General features: G+C 28.1%; 1 protein-coding gene across 1 annotated transcript in view; it reads left to right on the top strand.

Moving 5' to 3' along the window:
* Positions 1–14,805, top strand: part of LOC127276772 (sodium-coupled monocarboxylate transporter 1) — an 82,405-nt gene that overhangs the window by 6,283 nt on the left and 61,317 nt on the right. The window contains exon 2 of the mRNA XM_051297419.1: positions 5,917–6,259. Coding sequence (XP_051153376.1) covers positions 5,927–6,259 — 333 coding nt within the window. The 5' untranslated portion in view covers positions 5,917–5,926. The remainder of the gene's footprint in view (positions 1–5,916; positions 6,260–14,805) is intronic.

Consider the following 14,805-nt stretch of genomic DNA (forward strand, 5'->3'; position numbering starts at 1 on the left):
TGCGATGAGGACGCCGCGCGTGGAGAAATAGAGAATTAAAATTTATCACGTGCTCGCATGTGCTGACAAATTGTCTTGAACCGGTGTTTCGCGCTTGCACTTTGTGCTTTGTTAATGTTATCAGTGAAATGTCATGTTTTATAAAAGGATGTGGATCAAAAATAACTACAAAAGAAGAAAAAAATGGAAAAAATGGAAGTTTTTTTTCGGCTCGAACAGTATTTAATTTTTATTATTTATTATTGTTTTATTATTGTTAATATTATATCATTACAGTTTTAATTATTTCCGAAGTGTTTTTTATTTTTTAATGCTTTCCTATTATAGAATGAAAGTTTGTTAACTTGGTCGAGTGCTATTGTTGGCATTGGAAAAAAACCAAAATTGACAAAAAAGGATAAGATATGTGATTTGCACTTTGTGGAATCAGATATTCTGAAAGATTATATCACAAAGTTACCTGATGGTAGTGTACACAAAATAAAACGAGGTAGATATGACCTTGTAAAAGGAGCACTAATATTTAATATTTCACAATATTTATTTTATTATTTATTTATTACACAATATTTTATCAAAACCACTTCGTGATCAAAACACTTTTGCTGTCAACTACAGTTGTTTACGCGATAGCAGACGACATATTTTGATTCCGATTTATCTCAGTAGAGGCGCTACAAGAGCATTATTCGAAAACCTTAGTAACTCTAGGACAGGCATTTGGGGTTGCTTTGAATGCATGGCGTTACGTCTCCTTATACTACTTCGTGACACGAAACTTTGAGGAAATATTACACTGTAAATATTCACGTGTAATGTTCAGTTAATGTTGTGTTAATATTCACCTATACTTATTATATTAGTAAATGAAATTTTTATAACTAGGCGAAAATGTAATTTCAATATTGACACAACATTGACTGAATATTGCACGTGAATATTTATGTGTAATATTTCCTCAAAGTTTCGTGTGAATATTCTTTTAATGTGGACATTTAAACATCGACACAAACTTGTATGAACCTTGCCACTGAAGTTTCCTAACCTCGCCATGTGAGGTTCTGTCAAGTTTCAGGGAATTTTGGGTGCTGTGTGGGATTCTGCTTCATACTTTGTAAATATATATGTTTTGCATTAAATAACGTTAACAAATGTTGCAAAACACTCATAATTTAATAATATTTTAAATTTTTATAATACGATGGCAAGTTTCATATGAAAAATTGCTATTATTTTTTTTTACGTTTACAGTACTGCTGATCGTATGTCATAATTTGGTCATGACCTAAAAACAATTTAGAGGAAAATTTGAATAGTCGTTCTCTTATTAAAGTGTTACTTTTTAAATGTTGCCGAACAATAATTGTAATAATTATTAATTATAAATTTTGAATTTTTTAATGATTTTTAGCATAAAAAAATCACATTTTTAGTCGCTGTGTAAGTATAAATGCGCATGCGTATAGCTGACACAACTTATAATCAGTGTTGCCAAAATCCACGTTTCATAAACTTAAATTTTTGCTTGTCCCAGTGTTTAATGTCCCACTGTTTAAATTGAGCAATCGCAAGAAATTATTTAAATAAAAATTGTTTGTGAAATTTTTAAATATTTTAAATTATTGGATATTATACTTAAAAACATCAGTAAACGAAGTAACAATTACACTTTTTTTAAAAACTGTCCTATCTATATAAAAATCAGCATTGTATTTCAAGAAAAAATTTACTCTGGAACGTCAAAAACAGCAAAAAATTTTTGGAGATAGTGTGTTGTCATAAACATGGTTTACATTTAAATTTTGGTCGAGTTTCTTTAAGTAGTTTTTCAGAAAATTAAAGTGTCCTACTGTTTAAACTGTCCCACAGTTTGTCACTCTCCCCTATATATATATATATATATATGTTTTATGCAAATAGGATAAAAATGTCTTATTCAATTCTTCTAGAAAAAATCCATTAAACACGATTTAGAACGATTAAGTACAAAAATTTTTTAATCGTTTTCAATTTTTCCCAATTGGGTGCATCTTTTTTCAATTGATTCAAATTTTTTTTAATCGTGTGAACTTTTTTACCTTTGAGTTGTTAATACATAATCCCAAAAAAATAAAAAATTTGTCTATGCGATACAATCGATAGAATAGGATTGAACATAACATAAGAAAGTCAATCGTCCTCAATTGTAAGAATACAATTAAGAAACACGATTGGGGACAATATAGAAATCTCTTTACTATTGTTTTTAATCGGTATCAATCGATTTTTTCTAGTTAGCAATTTTAATTAAAATAGAACTTGATACTAGATAATTCAAATTTAAAATAGAAAAATAGCAACACGAGTTCACAAAAATTTAATAGTTTATTTATAAATTAATTTTAAAAATATATAAAGTTTAAAAACCGTTTGAAATAAATGTTGCTTTGAACAAAATAAAAATAACACTGAAATTTTTAATAAGACGTTCCCTTCTATATGCTTTGTGTGAAACATTGATCTTTATTACAGTTTTTTTTATAACAGTCGTTTTATCAACAATAACTAACAATAATGCATAATAATTGAGGCATACGTTTACTTATCTGTCTTTCAATGAAATTGAAACTTCCAATCACCTTCGTTTCGAACAAGGTTACTATAGGTGTCAAGTGCAAGGATCAAATGGTTCATTGATTAACAAGGACATTTTTTTATACGAAAGCTTGTAGTTTGCAATAGGTACTCCAAATTGAAAGAATCGGATCTAATTAATTATAAGTTTCAAAAATCGTTCACATATAAAATTCTGTAATTCCCCACACAACATCGAAACTTAACTAAATATTTATTAAAGGTCTAAGTGCAAACTACCGAATATTTATTTGAAATATGTAGTAAAGGTTGAATAAATATTAAAATGTCCGCCATGATTAAATGTTAAGAGCGAAAGTTGGCTAAACATGTAAATTCGTTAAATCATTAAATGTTGGACGTAAAAGTTGACTGAACATTTAAATATAATATTCGTTAAATGTTCGGTAAAAAAATAACTTAACAACATGATGCGCCTAACAATAATTCGTGGTTAAAGTAATTACCCCTAGGGCTAAACTACACTGTTAAAAATGTTTGTAGTTTTAATATACATAAAGTACTTAAATTTAAGAAACTGGTATATATTAGAGTGTAATTCATATACAAAGTATATTAAATTTTGTCACTGAAAAAAATTCAAATAAAAAAATTGCATTTTACTCAATTTATACATGTTCTTGTGTACAAAATAAGGTTTTTATTAATAAAGCAAAGTAATTTCTTTCATGTAAATACAAGTTTAAATCAATTTACATTGTAAAAATGCATATAATTTGACATTTATAGTACTTAACCTAAATGTCACATATAAGTATTAAAATTCTTGTATTTAGAATGTTTTTTTTGAAAAATTTTCCCCTTATAAAACATTATTTGGACATAAACAACACAATAGTTAAAGAATTACGCACTGTTGTTTCAATTTCAAATAAATTTTCAATATCAAGGAAATAATGACCGTTTGGTGAAATAGGCATCTACAGCCGCCATGTTGTCACTTTAAATTTAATATACATGTATCTTAGATTTCAATACCTGTAGTGCATATTCGCTTCATACGCATGTATATTAAATCTAATACAGATTTTTCTAACAGTGTATGTGCAAGTTACAGCCCGATCCGATCAACTATTTTCACTTAGTACGCTACAGGAATTTTACTCCATATACAGGGTGTCCCATTTTAATCTATCAGGTGAAATAACTTTTAATCAGTTGATTTTACAAAAAAATGTTTTAGACAAAAATTATTGTACTCAGAGGGGGACATCCAGTGGTAAACTTGTATTTGACCTAAATTACCTAAATTAGGTCATTTCAAGGTCAACTAATTTTTTTTAAATGGAACCATGTACTTTTTAAGCCGGATATCGACAGAACAGAAAATTCCACGTCGAAATCGTTGATGCACTTTTTTCGATAGTCATTTAATTTTTATTGTATTAGAGGGAATAACTTTGAACTAATTAATTTTACAAAAACATGTTTTAGTCAAAAGTTGTTGTGCTTAAAGGGGAATATTTACTGATGACCTTAAATTTGTCCTACATGACCTTAATTAGGTCATTTCAATATCAACTCATTTCTTTTTTTAATGGAACCATCTACTTATCATGTTACAAATCGGAAGAGCAGGAAATTCCACGTTGAAATCGTCAAAGTGCTTTTTTCGACAGATCGACCAATTCAGGTCAAATAGGTCAATTTGACCTACAAGGCCTTGGTTAGGTCTAGTCTAGGTCAAATAATTTTTCATGAAGAAAGATCAGTTTTTTTAGTTTTCCTGACCCAACCGACTTACCTTAACGAAAAAGATTTTTTTGTATTTTATTTTTTAATTTTTTTAAAGTTTTTCTATTTAATAAAAATGTTAAATTTTAAAATAAATTAATAAATTAATAAAAGAAAAATCCACAGATGCACTAAAAATGGGATCATGGCTTTACTTTTTTGAGTTCTGTAGTGCGACTCAGCTTTAAAGACTGGTGCAAGCATAATCTGAGGCGTCCTAAAAGCCTCAGAAAGGTTCACAGTGGACCTCAAAGCTGAGTCGCATTACAGAACTCAAAAAAGTAAAGCCATGATTTCATTTTTTAGTGCATCTGTGGATTTTTCTTTTATTAATTTATTAATTTATTTTAAAATTGAACATTTTTATTAAATAGAAAAACTTTCTTTCTTCATGAAATATTATTTGATCTAGACTAGACCTAACCAAGGCCTTGTAGGTGAAATTGATTATGACCTATTTGACCTGAATAGGTCGATCTGTCGAAAAAAGCACTTTGACGATTTCAACGTGGAATTTCCTGCTCTTCCGATTTGTAACATGAAAAGTAGATGGTTCCATTAAAAAAAGAAATGAGTTGATATTGAAATGACCTAATTAAGGTCATGTAGGACAAATCCTACATCCCGATCTTCAGTTTTAAAACAGAGGTTCGATGCCAGGCGGAGATGATATTTTTCAAAGTCCACAAATATTTCAATTGGATAAATATAAATTCAATGTTAAATTGATAATAAATAAATAATGAAATAAATAAAAAAGATAAAAAGGAAAGAAATAAGGTAGAATAAAATTTTTAATTTTACAAAAAAACTGTTTGTTTGATCAACCAAATATTTTTGTTGACCTAACAAAAAAATTTGGTTGAGCTAACCAAACATTTTTGTTATGCCAACAAAAAACACTCAACCAAATTTTTTTGGTTGACTCAAACAAATAGTTTGGTTGCTTAAATACCAACAAAATTTTTTTGTTGGCCCTACCAAATTTTGGTTGCTCTGACTAAACATTTTTCTCAGTGGAATAATAATCAAATTATTATTCTTTACAGTTTATTATTGTACTATTTTATGTAATTTATTTACTTTCCTTGTACGTACAGCGGATTTTAAAAATACAAAATATTTATTATAAACTTTTTAATTATTATTAATTTATTTAAAGTGATTTTAATAAAAACAGATTTTAACTTATTTCTTAGAAATATATTTTTTTACTGTAGTTATTGTACATTTTACAGTTACTATTATCGAAATTTAATTGAATAATAACCTGACATTTAATCCGGATGCGACTCATTTTGAGTAGTTTGAAGTTAGACGCTTACTCATTTTAATACCGCACTCAAAATGAGTTAAAACAAAAATGAATATAGGTTTTCGTATTGTCATTTCGTGTATTGAAAAAAACTTTTTTTTTAGAAGTTTGTTTAACATCTGTATAAAGTAATTATAATTGAGCGATTAAACTCATATATATTTCTGATAATTTAACATTTATTTTGTTAATTTGGTTATATAAAGTATTGAACTTAAATAAATGAATTGCAGAATTTCGAAGATGCGATTGCGACTTTATATTTTGTTCCTGTCTCTTTCTGCTTCGTCGGCTGAGCAACGAGTTAAAAAAATGGAGGAGGAGGAATGTCTCAAGGAACATCCAAGCTTATTGAATTACTTTTCATGGGAAGATTATACAGTACTATTAGCTATGTTAATCATATCCTGTCTAATTGGAACATTTTATGGATTCTTCTCAAAGAAACAAGAAACAAGTGACGATTTTCTTTTAGGAGGTTCCAGTATGGGAACCTTTCCAATGGCAATGTCACTGGCTGCTAGTTTTATCACTGCCATCGAATTGCTCGGCAATCCTGCCGAAATGTATACACACGTAAATAATTTTTTTTATATTGATTACTTAAAAAGAAGCAAACTTAAACCTCTGTACATAATAATTGTATTAGGTCAATTGTAACGTTAATGAATCAATTTTTCCTACATATTGGATCCAATATTTTGAATTTTGAAAAACTAACTTCGGATTTGTATTCAGCGATCCCAAAAACCCCCGAGTAACAAGTTTCAAGCGAATTACAGTCAATCCTCCACAATGACGGATCTGCCTAAAATTTCCCCTTCTCTCATCCTTTACTTTGACGGGTGCCTACGTCATACCCCCCGACCACTTTTCCAGGACTGTCTCTGTACCTATTTTGTTTGGAACACACTGGGGGACTTTTCGTAGTAAAATTTAATAAACCTTCTTTATTAAAACATGCTAATTATTAAATTAATTATTTTTCCGGTGTAAATTATAAATAATATTCATATTAATGTAATTAAGATAATAATTATATTAATTATTACAATAATTAATTAAATAATTTATTATTATTATTATTATTATTGTTATTAAAATATTGATAAAAATTTATAAAATTTCTCGTTTTATTGTTCACTTAATAATAATATTAATTGTTAGTATATAAAAAAATTATTTAAATTATTAAATATTATAAGAATATGAATGAAATAATTGAATTTAACTATTATTAATTTATCAATATTTTTATATTACTTGAAATAATAAGTTATCATTAAAATTATTAAATATAATAAGAATAAGAATTAACCCTAGAAGGAGTATATGATTTTTCTCACCCTCTAAAGGATAACTGGGGTGTCCAGACACCCCCAACTTGAAACTTGTGTAAAAAGGTTTCTATTTGATATAAAACTAATTATATATAGTGATTTTTATTGGTTTTTTAGTAAGGAAAACAATAGTTTTACTGATTTTTTGATAAAATAAAAAAAAGTTTAAAAAAACTTGCAAAAACGAAAAAAAACAAAAAATTGCCAAATTTGTCTTTTTTTAAAAAACTGTTTTAGTTTTTCGAAAATTTGACTATTTTAAAAATATTGATCAGATTTTGAAAGGTGAATAGATACACTTTTAGAAAAAAAATATTGGTTTTTGCATTATTTAAAACAAATATAATTATTTGAACAACTGAAGAGCAAAAAAAATTGAAGAAAATTGAACAACTGAAAAAATCACAAAAATTAATTATAAAATAGATTTTATAAATTAATATTTATTAAAATGGGTGTTATAAATATAAAATTTTACAAATTGAATATGTATATAATATATGTGCACAGAAAAAACTTGGACTCATTTTTGTTGCAACTCATTTTCTTTTGGGTATCGAAATGAATATGGGACAAACTTCATGTTATTCAAAATGATATTGGCTGGAATTTCAGATTTCTAAGTTGGCATCATAAGCAGAGTAATTTTGTATTTCAATTATTGATTCTAATATTTCAACAACACCAGAAAGATTATTTTGACCAGTACGAATATTTAGAAGTTTTTAAATAAAAATTATTTATTATTATTTACGTAGATAATAATTAATTTCATAAGTTTTTAAATTTACCGCTATTATTTAAGTTGGCAGTACCGTTCCTGTTGTCAAAACACATGTTTTCATTTTTCTAACCTAAAAACATATTTCCTTTATTATTTTATTACGCGATTACAAGCAATTTTTAATCAAATATATTAAGTCTAGCGTGTTATTTACTTCTTTGTAATTATTATATTTCATGTTTTTGTGCAAAATTATTCGTTATTTCACAATATTTTTCGATTTTTCTTTTTCTCAAAATGAAACTTGCCTGTTTCATTTTGATACTTTTACCTTAGAACTCAAAATGAAACAACCAGTTTCATTTTTGTTGCGAATCAAATTGAGTATAGAATCTATACTCAATTTGAATTCAGGTTTTTTCTGTGTGAATATATTATTATCAGTAATAATCCTCAATTGAAATTTCATGTGAAGATATAAATAAAAAATGTTTATTTTTTCTAACAATATATGTTTTGTTTAAAAATGAATTTTTTATAAAATACAACTTATTCTCATGTATAACCTATAAATTTTTAGTCTACTAGATGATTTGAACTGATTAAAAAAGATTTTATATAAAATTCAAATTGAATTATCGTTATGGTCCTGTCGCGAAAATATGATTGGTTAAGTCAGGAACATACTTTGAGTGTTGCTTGGGGTGTCTAGACACCCCAGTTACTCCTTCTAGGGTTAAATAAACCCCACAGTACCGAAATTTTCCTAAAGATTTCCTAAAGATTTATTTGAAATGTTAGGAATATTTAATTGAAATGTTTAGTGAAAATTGTGTAAAGATTTAAATGTCCCGATTAAATAAATGTTTAGTGTGAAACTTTGTGAAACATTCCTGAACGTTTATTCAAGTGGGACATTTAAATCTTTACACAATTTTCACTAAAAATTGCAATTAAATATTCCGAACATTTCAAATAAATCTTAAGGAAAGTTTCGGTGCTGTGGGGGAATATATAATCATCTTTGATTATTTTTCATTTCTTAACTCCCAAAGAATACGGCACTGAAATTTGCTTAAATCATGTTACGCCATCCATCATTGCGGAAGAGATTCAAACTAAATCGAACCATTATTTTGAAGGATCCGTCATTGTGAAAAACGTCATTGTGGAGGATTGACTGTAAATCAATTTTTTAATTATTCCGACATATTGGATCTGCCATTTTGAATTTTAAAAAACTGACCTCGGATTTGTATTCAGCGAGTCCGAAAACCTCCAGAGTAACAAGTTTAGAGATAATTTAAACATTTGTTGATACTATTATAATATTTTAATTATAAATTATTAATTTTTCAGACATATATTGTGTCATATTTTGATCGCCATTTTGATTTTTTTAAAAGGCCATGTTTTCAAATGAAAAATTACTTCAAGACGAACATTTTGAGACCTCAAACGTTTCAAGTGACCTAATAAAATTATGTACAGATTACTGATCTGCTTGAAGTGGAACGTCCCATAAACTCTAAGGAAATTTTCCTTGTTAGTATTCCTATAGTACCGAATTATTTGGGGTCACTAAAAAAAATTAGTTATTTCAACTAACTTTCATGGTACTTTCTACCAGTGAAAACTTGGTAAATGCTACCCACAAAAATAAGTACCCAGTAGGCAAAAAACCATGTTCGTTCTAAAAACGTTATAAGAACGTTTCATGTCTGCCAAATAATGTTCTGGAATTTTTTTTTTTGGAAGACATAAAGGTAAAAGAAAAAACAATCTTTCACTTTTTAAAAATTTTAGACAACGTTTCGGTGGTCTGGTTTGCCACCATCATCAGGTCACTTTAATAAAAAAAAATTTTCAAATAAATATAACACAAATTAAAAAACAAAATTATAACATTAAACAAAAAATTAAAAAATAAAATTTTTTTACCTAATTAAAAACAATAAATAAATATCACATCAATAAATAAAATCAAATAAATAAACAAAATACAACAAAAATATAAAATATTTAAATTTAAAAATCACAAACATATTAATAGAAGTGATTAGTCAAACTGACTGACTCGATGACAATTTTCGCATTATATACAGACGATAGGGTCCATGACCAGCAATCGAAATATTATGAATTATAACCATTATTTCAATTTATTGAGCAAAGGAAAATAGGTGTTACTTAGAAATTGTACATCTTCCTTCTTGTTAATAGTAAAATTATTTCATTTTATGTGAATCATCTCAGAAATTAATCGTTTTTTATAAGAAGTTTCATAATCTAAAATTTCTGCATCGTCAAAATTAAAAGAATGATTATATTCAGTTGTATGTTTATTCACTACAGTTTTGAAGTTTTTATTTTTATGTTCACTAATTCTTTTTTTCAAAGTACGTTTCGATTCACGAATATACGTGGCTCGGCAGTTATTACAATTGAATTTATAAACAATATTAGTCCTATCAAACTTTCTTGTCAAGTCCTTAACCAATTTTATTACAGAACTTAAGCGTTTTTCCACAATAGGAATTGATAATAAATTATATTTTTTTTAAATATTAGATAATTGATAATAAATATTATTAAAAGGAATACAGACTTTGGGTAGATGTTGATAAATATTAACGATATTATTAGTTTGTTTTTTATCTATTGTTTTTTGAATTAATGAATGTTTTCGGTTTTTAATATTTTTTTGGATAAATTCTAAAAGATAATCATTGTTCTGCAAAATTTTATAAATTCGTTTAATATTTTCGTTATGAAAGGACTTATGAGACAATAATATAGCCCTATCATATAAATTGTAAACAATGTTCTTCTTTTGTTGTATTGGATGACATGAAAAATAATTTATCAATCTAGTAGACGAAATGGAATTTTGGTACCAATTAGTGATAAGTTGATTATTGTTTTTTATTAATGTCATGTCTAAGAAATTTATTTTTTTATCCACTTTTAGTTCATAAGTGAATTTTAAATTAATATTAGAGGAATTAGAAGTGTTAATAAAAAGTTCAACTTGATCTTTATGGACACATAAAAGAGTGTCGTCAACATATCTAAAATAAAATATAGGAACACAATTAAAATTATTTTTGACTAAATTTAAACAATCAGATTCTATGTCATCCATCACAATATCCGCAAAAAATGGTGATATTGGGGTATTGGGGTACTTTGAAAAAAAGAATTAGTGAACATAAAAATAAAAACTTCAAAACTGTAGTGAATAAACATACAACTGAATATAATCATTCTTTTAATTTTGACGATGCAGAAATTTTAGATTATGAAACTTCTTATAAAAAACGATTAATTTCTGAGATGATTCACATAAAATGAAATAATTTTACTATTAACAAGAAGGAAGATGTACAATTTCTAAGTAACACCTATTTTCCTTTGCTCAATAAATTGAAATAATGGTTATAATTCATAATATTTCGATTGCTGGTCATGGACCCTATCGTCTGTAAGGTAAATGTGGGAGTTATCGACACCTTAAGCTGATTTCGGCACTTCAGAAGTCTTAAAAACGTATAATAACATAATTAAAAATCACATATTATGGTTTGTCAAATAAAATAGATATTCTAAAATGTATATTAACTTTGAAATATCAGTTATAATTTTTTAAATAAATTTGGGAGAAGTTTTAAACAAGAAATGCAGTGATGTTGGGGTTATCGGCAATCCGAAAAGTTGACTGATGTAGTGATCGGCATTTTCATGTAGTAGTTATCGACAATTTTAATATTGAATATATTTTTTGTAATATTAATGCAAAACATCACGAATAATGAAAGAAATTTTGTTTAAACATCCATTCATTAAAAATATAAATTTTATTTTAATTTATTTAATTACATATATCCACAAATTAAAAAACTAGTAAACGATTTAACTAGTAACACAAATTTTGGCATGTGTCTTAAATTTTCTTTCGAACATTTAAACAATGTAACAACGTAAAATATATTTAAATATATAAAACGTAAAATTGATTATAAAAACAAATTGTTTCATTTTTAATATTAAAGACATTATGAATCGTAATATGGAAACGATTAAATGTATTTATCTTTTGGCTAAAATATCACATGATTTCATTCTTCTGCTCCTGGAATCGACCTTTTAGAACTACGGGTCCATCGATGTCCTATTTCCTTTAATTTATTTATTAATTTCTGTTCTTTCTTCTCTTTTTTCATATTTTTTAACTGTGTTCGGATTTCAGCTTTTTCAGCTCGTTTCCTATCTCTTTCTTCTCTTTTTGTTTTTAATGCTGCTATTTTTGCATTAACTTTTTCTTCACGTTGTTTTTTTCGGTTTGCAGCTTCTAATGCGGTTACTTTTTTTTGTTCTTCTTTTTGTAAATAATACTCCCTCCACTTCTCAGATACAGCTACCGCTGGCACTTTGTTTTTTGGTATTCGTTTCTGATTAGCTTGTTTTTTTGTGTTCAGATCACCTGGCCAAAACAAAGCTCGTTTAAAAGGAGACGGTATATTACGACCTTTTGGAGTGTTGCACGCATTTGGATTGTTTTCTTCTACATTATCCACAAGGATATTTAATTCTCTGCAGGAATCGCTTTCATTTGTAACTGTCGATACATTACTTGGCACTGTAATAACTGGAACTAAAACATTAAACTCTTCATTAAATGAAGCTGAGGCGTTTGCTTCCATCACTATTGCATTGTCATCTAGGTTATCGGCCAACACAAAACCATTAAACTCTTCATTAAATGAAGCTGAGGCGTTTGCTTCCATCACTATTGCATTGTCATCTAGGTTATCGGCCAACACAAAACCATTAAACTCTTCATTAAATGAAGCTGAGGCGTTTGCTTCCATCACTATTGCATTGTCATCTAGGTTATCGGCCAACACAAAAGAAGGTGAAGAATCCTCCTGCAAGATAGGTCCACACCTTGAGAAGTCCGGATTATCATCTTGAATTTCGCAGGTTGCTTCTTGTAATGAATTTTCCGAATCCAAATCAGTGTAGACATCAATCTCTCCACATTTCTTTTTCAATTGGAACCACAATGTAAACAGATTTTGATCTTGAATTTCTCCCGTCCAAAAATTTCCGGAAGACTTAAACAAATCAATTTTTTCTGGTGGTATTTGCTGCTCGAGAAACCGTAAATGTAATTCGATACCATCAACGTTTTTTTCTGTACGAACTTCAGAAGGTTGCAATAGTTTTCCATAATTTACAGCGTCAGGGTTGAAGGGGTATAAACCACAAGTTCGGAAGCCACTCTGCAGATATTGTGAAACATTGCAGTTATTTAAAGTCTTTTGTAACAATGGGGCAAAATCTTTACGAGTTAATTTTTGACCAAAATTTTCCATTCGCCAATGTGTTATAATTTTTCTCCATTCTTTTTTCAGTGGCCCAAAAAACGAAACGTCCAGTGGCTGAAGAACGTGAGTTGAATTCGGGTTAAGTGCGATGAGAATGATTTGATGTTCTTGACAGAATTGACTTGTAGCCATCGTTATGTGAGAAGAGTGTCCATCTAAATACAAAATAACAGGCAGCGGAATTTTTTCTTTTAATATCCATGGATGGAATATGTTGGCTATGTACTCGAAGAATGTTTCTCCTGTCATCCAACCGTTGCTTGATGTACCCAATGCCCAGGTTTTAGGAATCGAAGCCGCTATATCCGCAGGAACTCGCTTATACGAAAATATGACCATTGGAGGTACAAGTTGTCCAGATGCATTACCATTTATTAAAGTGGTTATACATTCCTTTTCATCGCTATTAACAAAATTATAAACTGCTTTGTCGCCCTTTTTAACTAAGACATGATTTCCTTTAGGACAAAGAAAAAAAGCAGTTTCATCGCAGTTGAAAATCCTACTGCCATCAGCAAGTAAGGAAGACAAAAGATTTTCCTCGAAATATTCAGTTATTTCTTTAAACCATCCACGAATTTTATTTTCCGTCAATGAAGCTCGATTTTTCGTTAAATTTTGAGAAACTCTCTGAGATATTTCTGGGTGTCGTTTTCGAAAAGCATCATACCATGCTCTGCCAGGTCTACCATTTGTGAAACAAGTAGATTTTTTAAGCTCCTTCACGAGCAGTTGTACGCTATCTAAAAGCTGCTCTTTTGTAACAGGAAATCCACATTTTCCAACATCAAACATCCACTGAACAAGCAATGTTTCCTCTTCTTTCGATAGAACGCATTCAGGTCCCATCTTTCGTTCGACAGGAGACCGTCCATGATATTTGTCCCATAATGTGGTTCGAGGTACATTATAAAGTTTACTGGCAGCGCTTAAGGTCATCCCATTTTCGACATCTTTCAAAGCTGCCAGCATTTGATCTTCTGGATAATTCAGTTTTTTAGACATTCCTATAAATTAAATAATATTATAGTAAAATTAATTATTTCTTATATCTGTTAACAATTATTTTAAATAAATTATAACAAGACTGAATCGCAGAAATATTTTTAAAAAATAATGTGTGATATTAATATTTACCATTATTATTTTAAAATATTTAAAGCATTATATTAATATATTTTTTGTGTAAGCATATAAAAATGAAAATAACACAAGAAAATTCAATTTGGGATATAAATAAATCAATGCCGAATACTACAGATGGATGTTTATTTTGATCAAAGCTGTAGTTATCAAAACCAAATATTTACTTTTAATTTAACATTTAGAAATATTATTTTGACTGACGAACACTGAACAGAGACAATATTAATATATATTTAATAGTTTTCCATACTGTTTTTTATATAATTTTTAATGTAAATATAAAAAAATCGACTAATTTCAGAAACCTGTCAATGTGTCAGTGTTCGACAGTCACGCCGGTTACTTCCACACCAACAGAATCGATGTATGTGTCACCGACAATCTTAATTTTTAAAAAATTCAGTATATTTTTCAAAAAAACTTTTTTACGTAAATGATGCACAAGTATTTATTTACAAGATAAAAATTTACTTACTGCATAATATCCCTTCACTCAGAAACACAGAGATCTTTTTCGCCACG

This window comes from Leptopilina boulardi, unplaced genomic scaffold (assembly GCF_019393585.1).
Source record: "Leptopilina boulardi isolate dan_hultmark-lab unplaced genomic scaffold, ZJU_Lbou_2.1 LbouV2_152, whole genome shotgun sequence".
Classification (NCBI taxonomy): Eukaryota; Metazoa; Arthropoda; class Insecta; order Hymenoptera; family Figitidae; genus Leptopilina; species Leptopilina boulardi.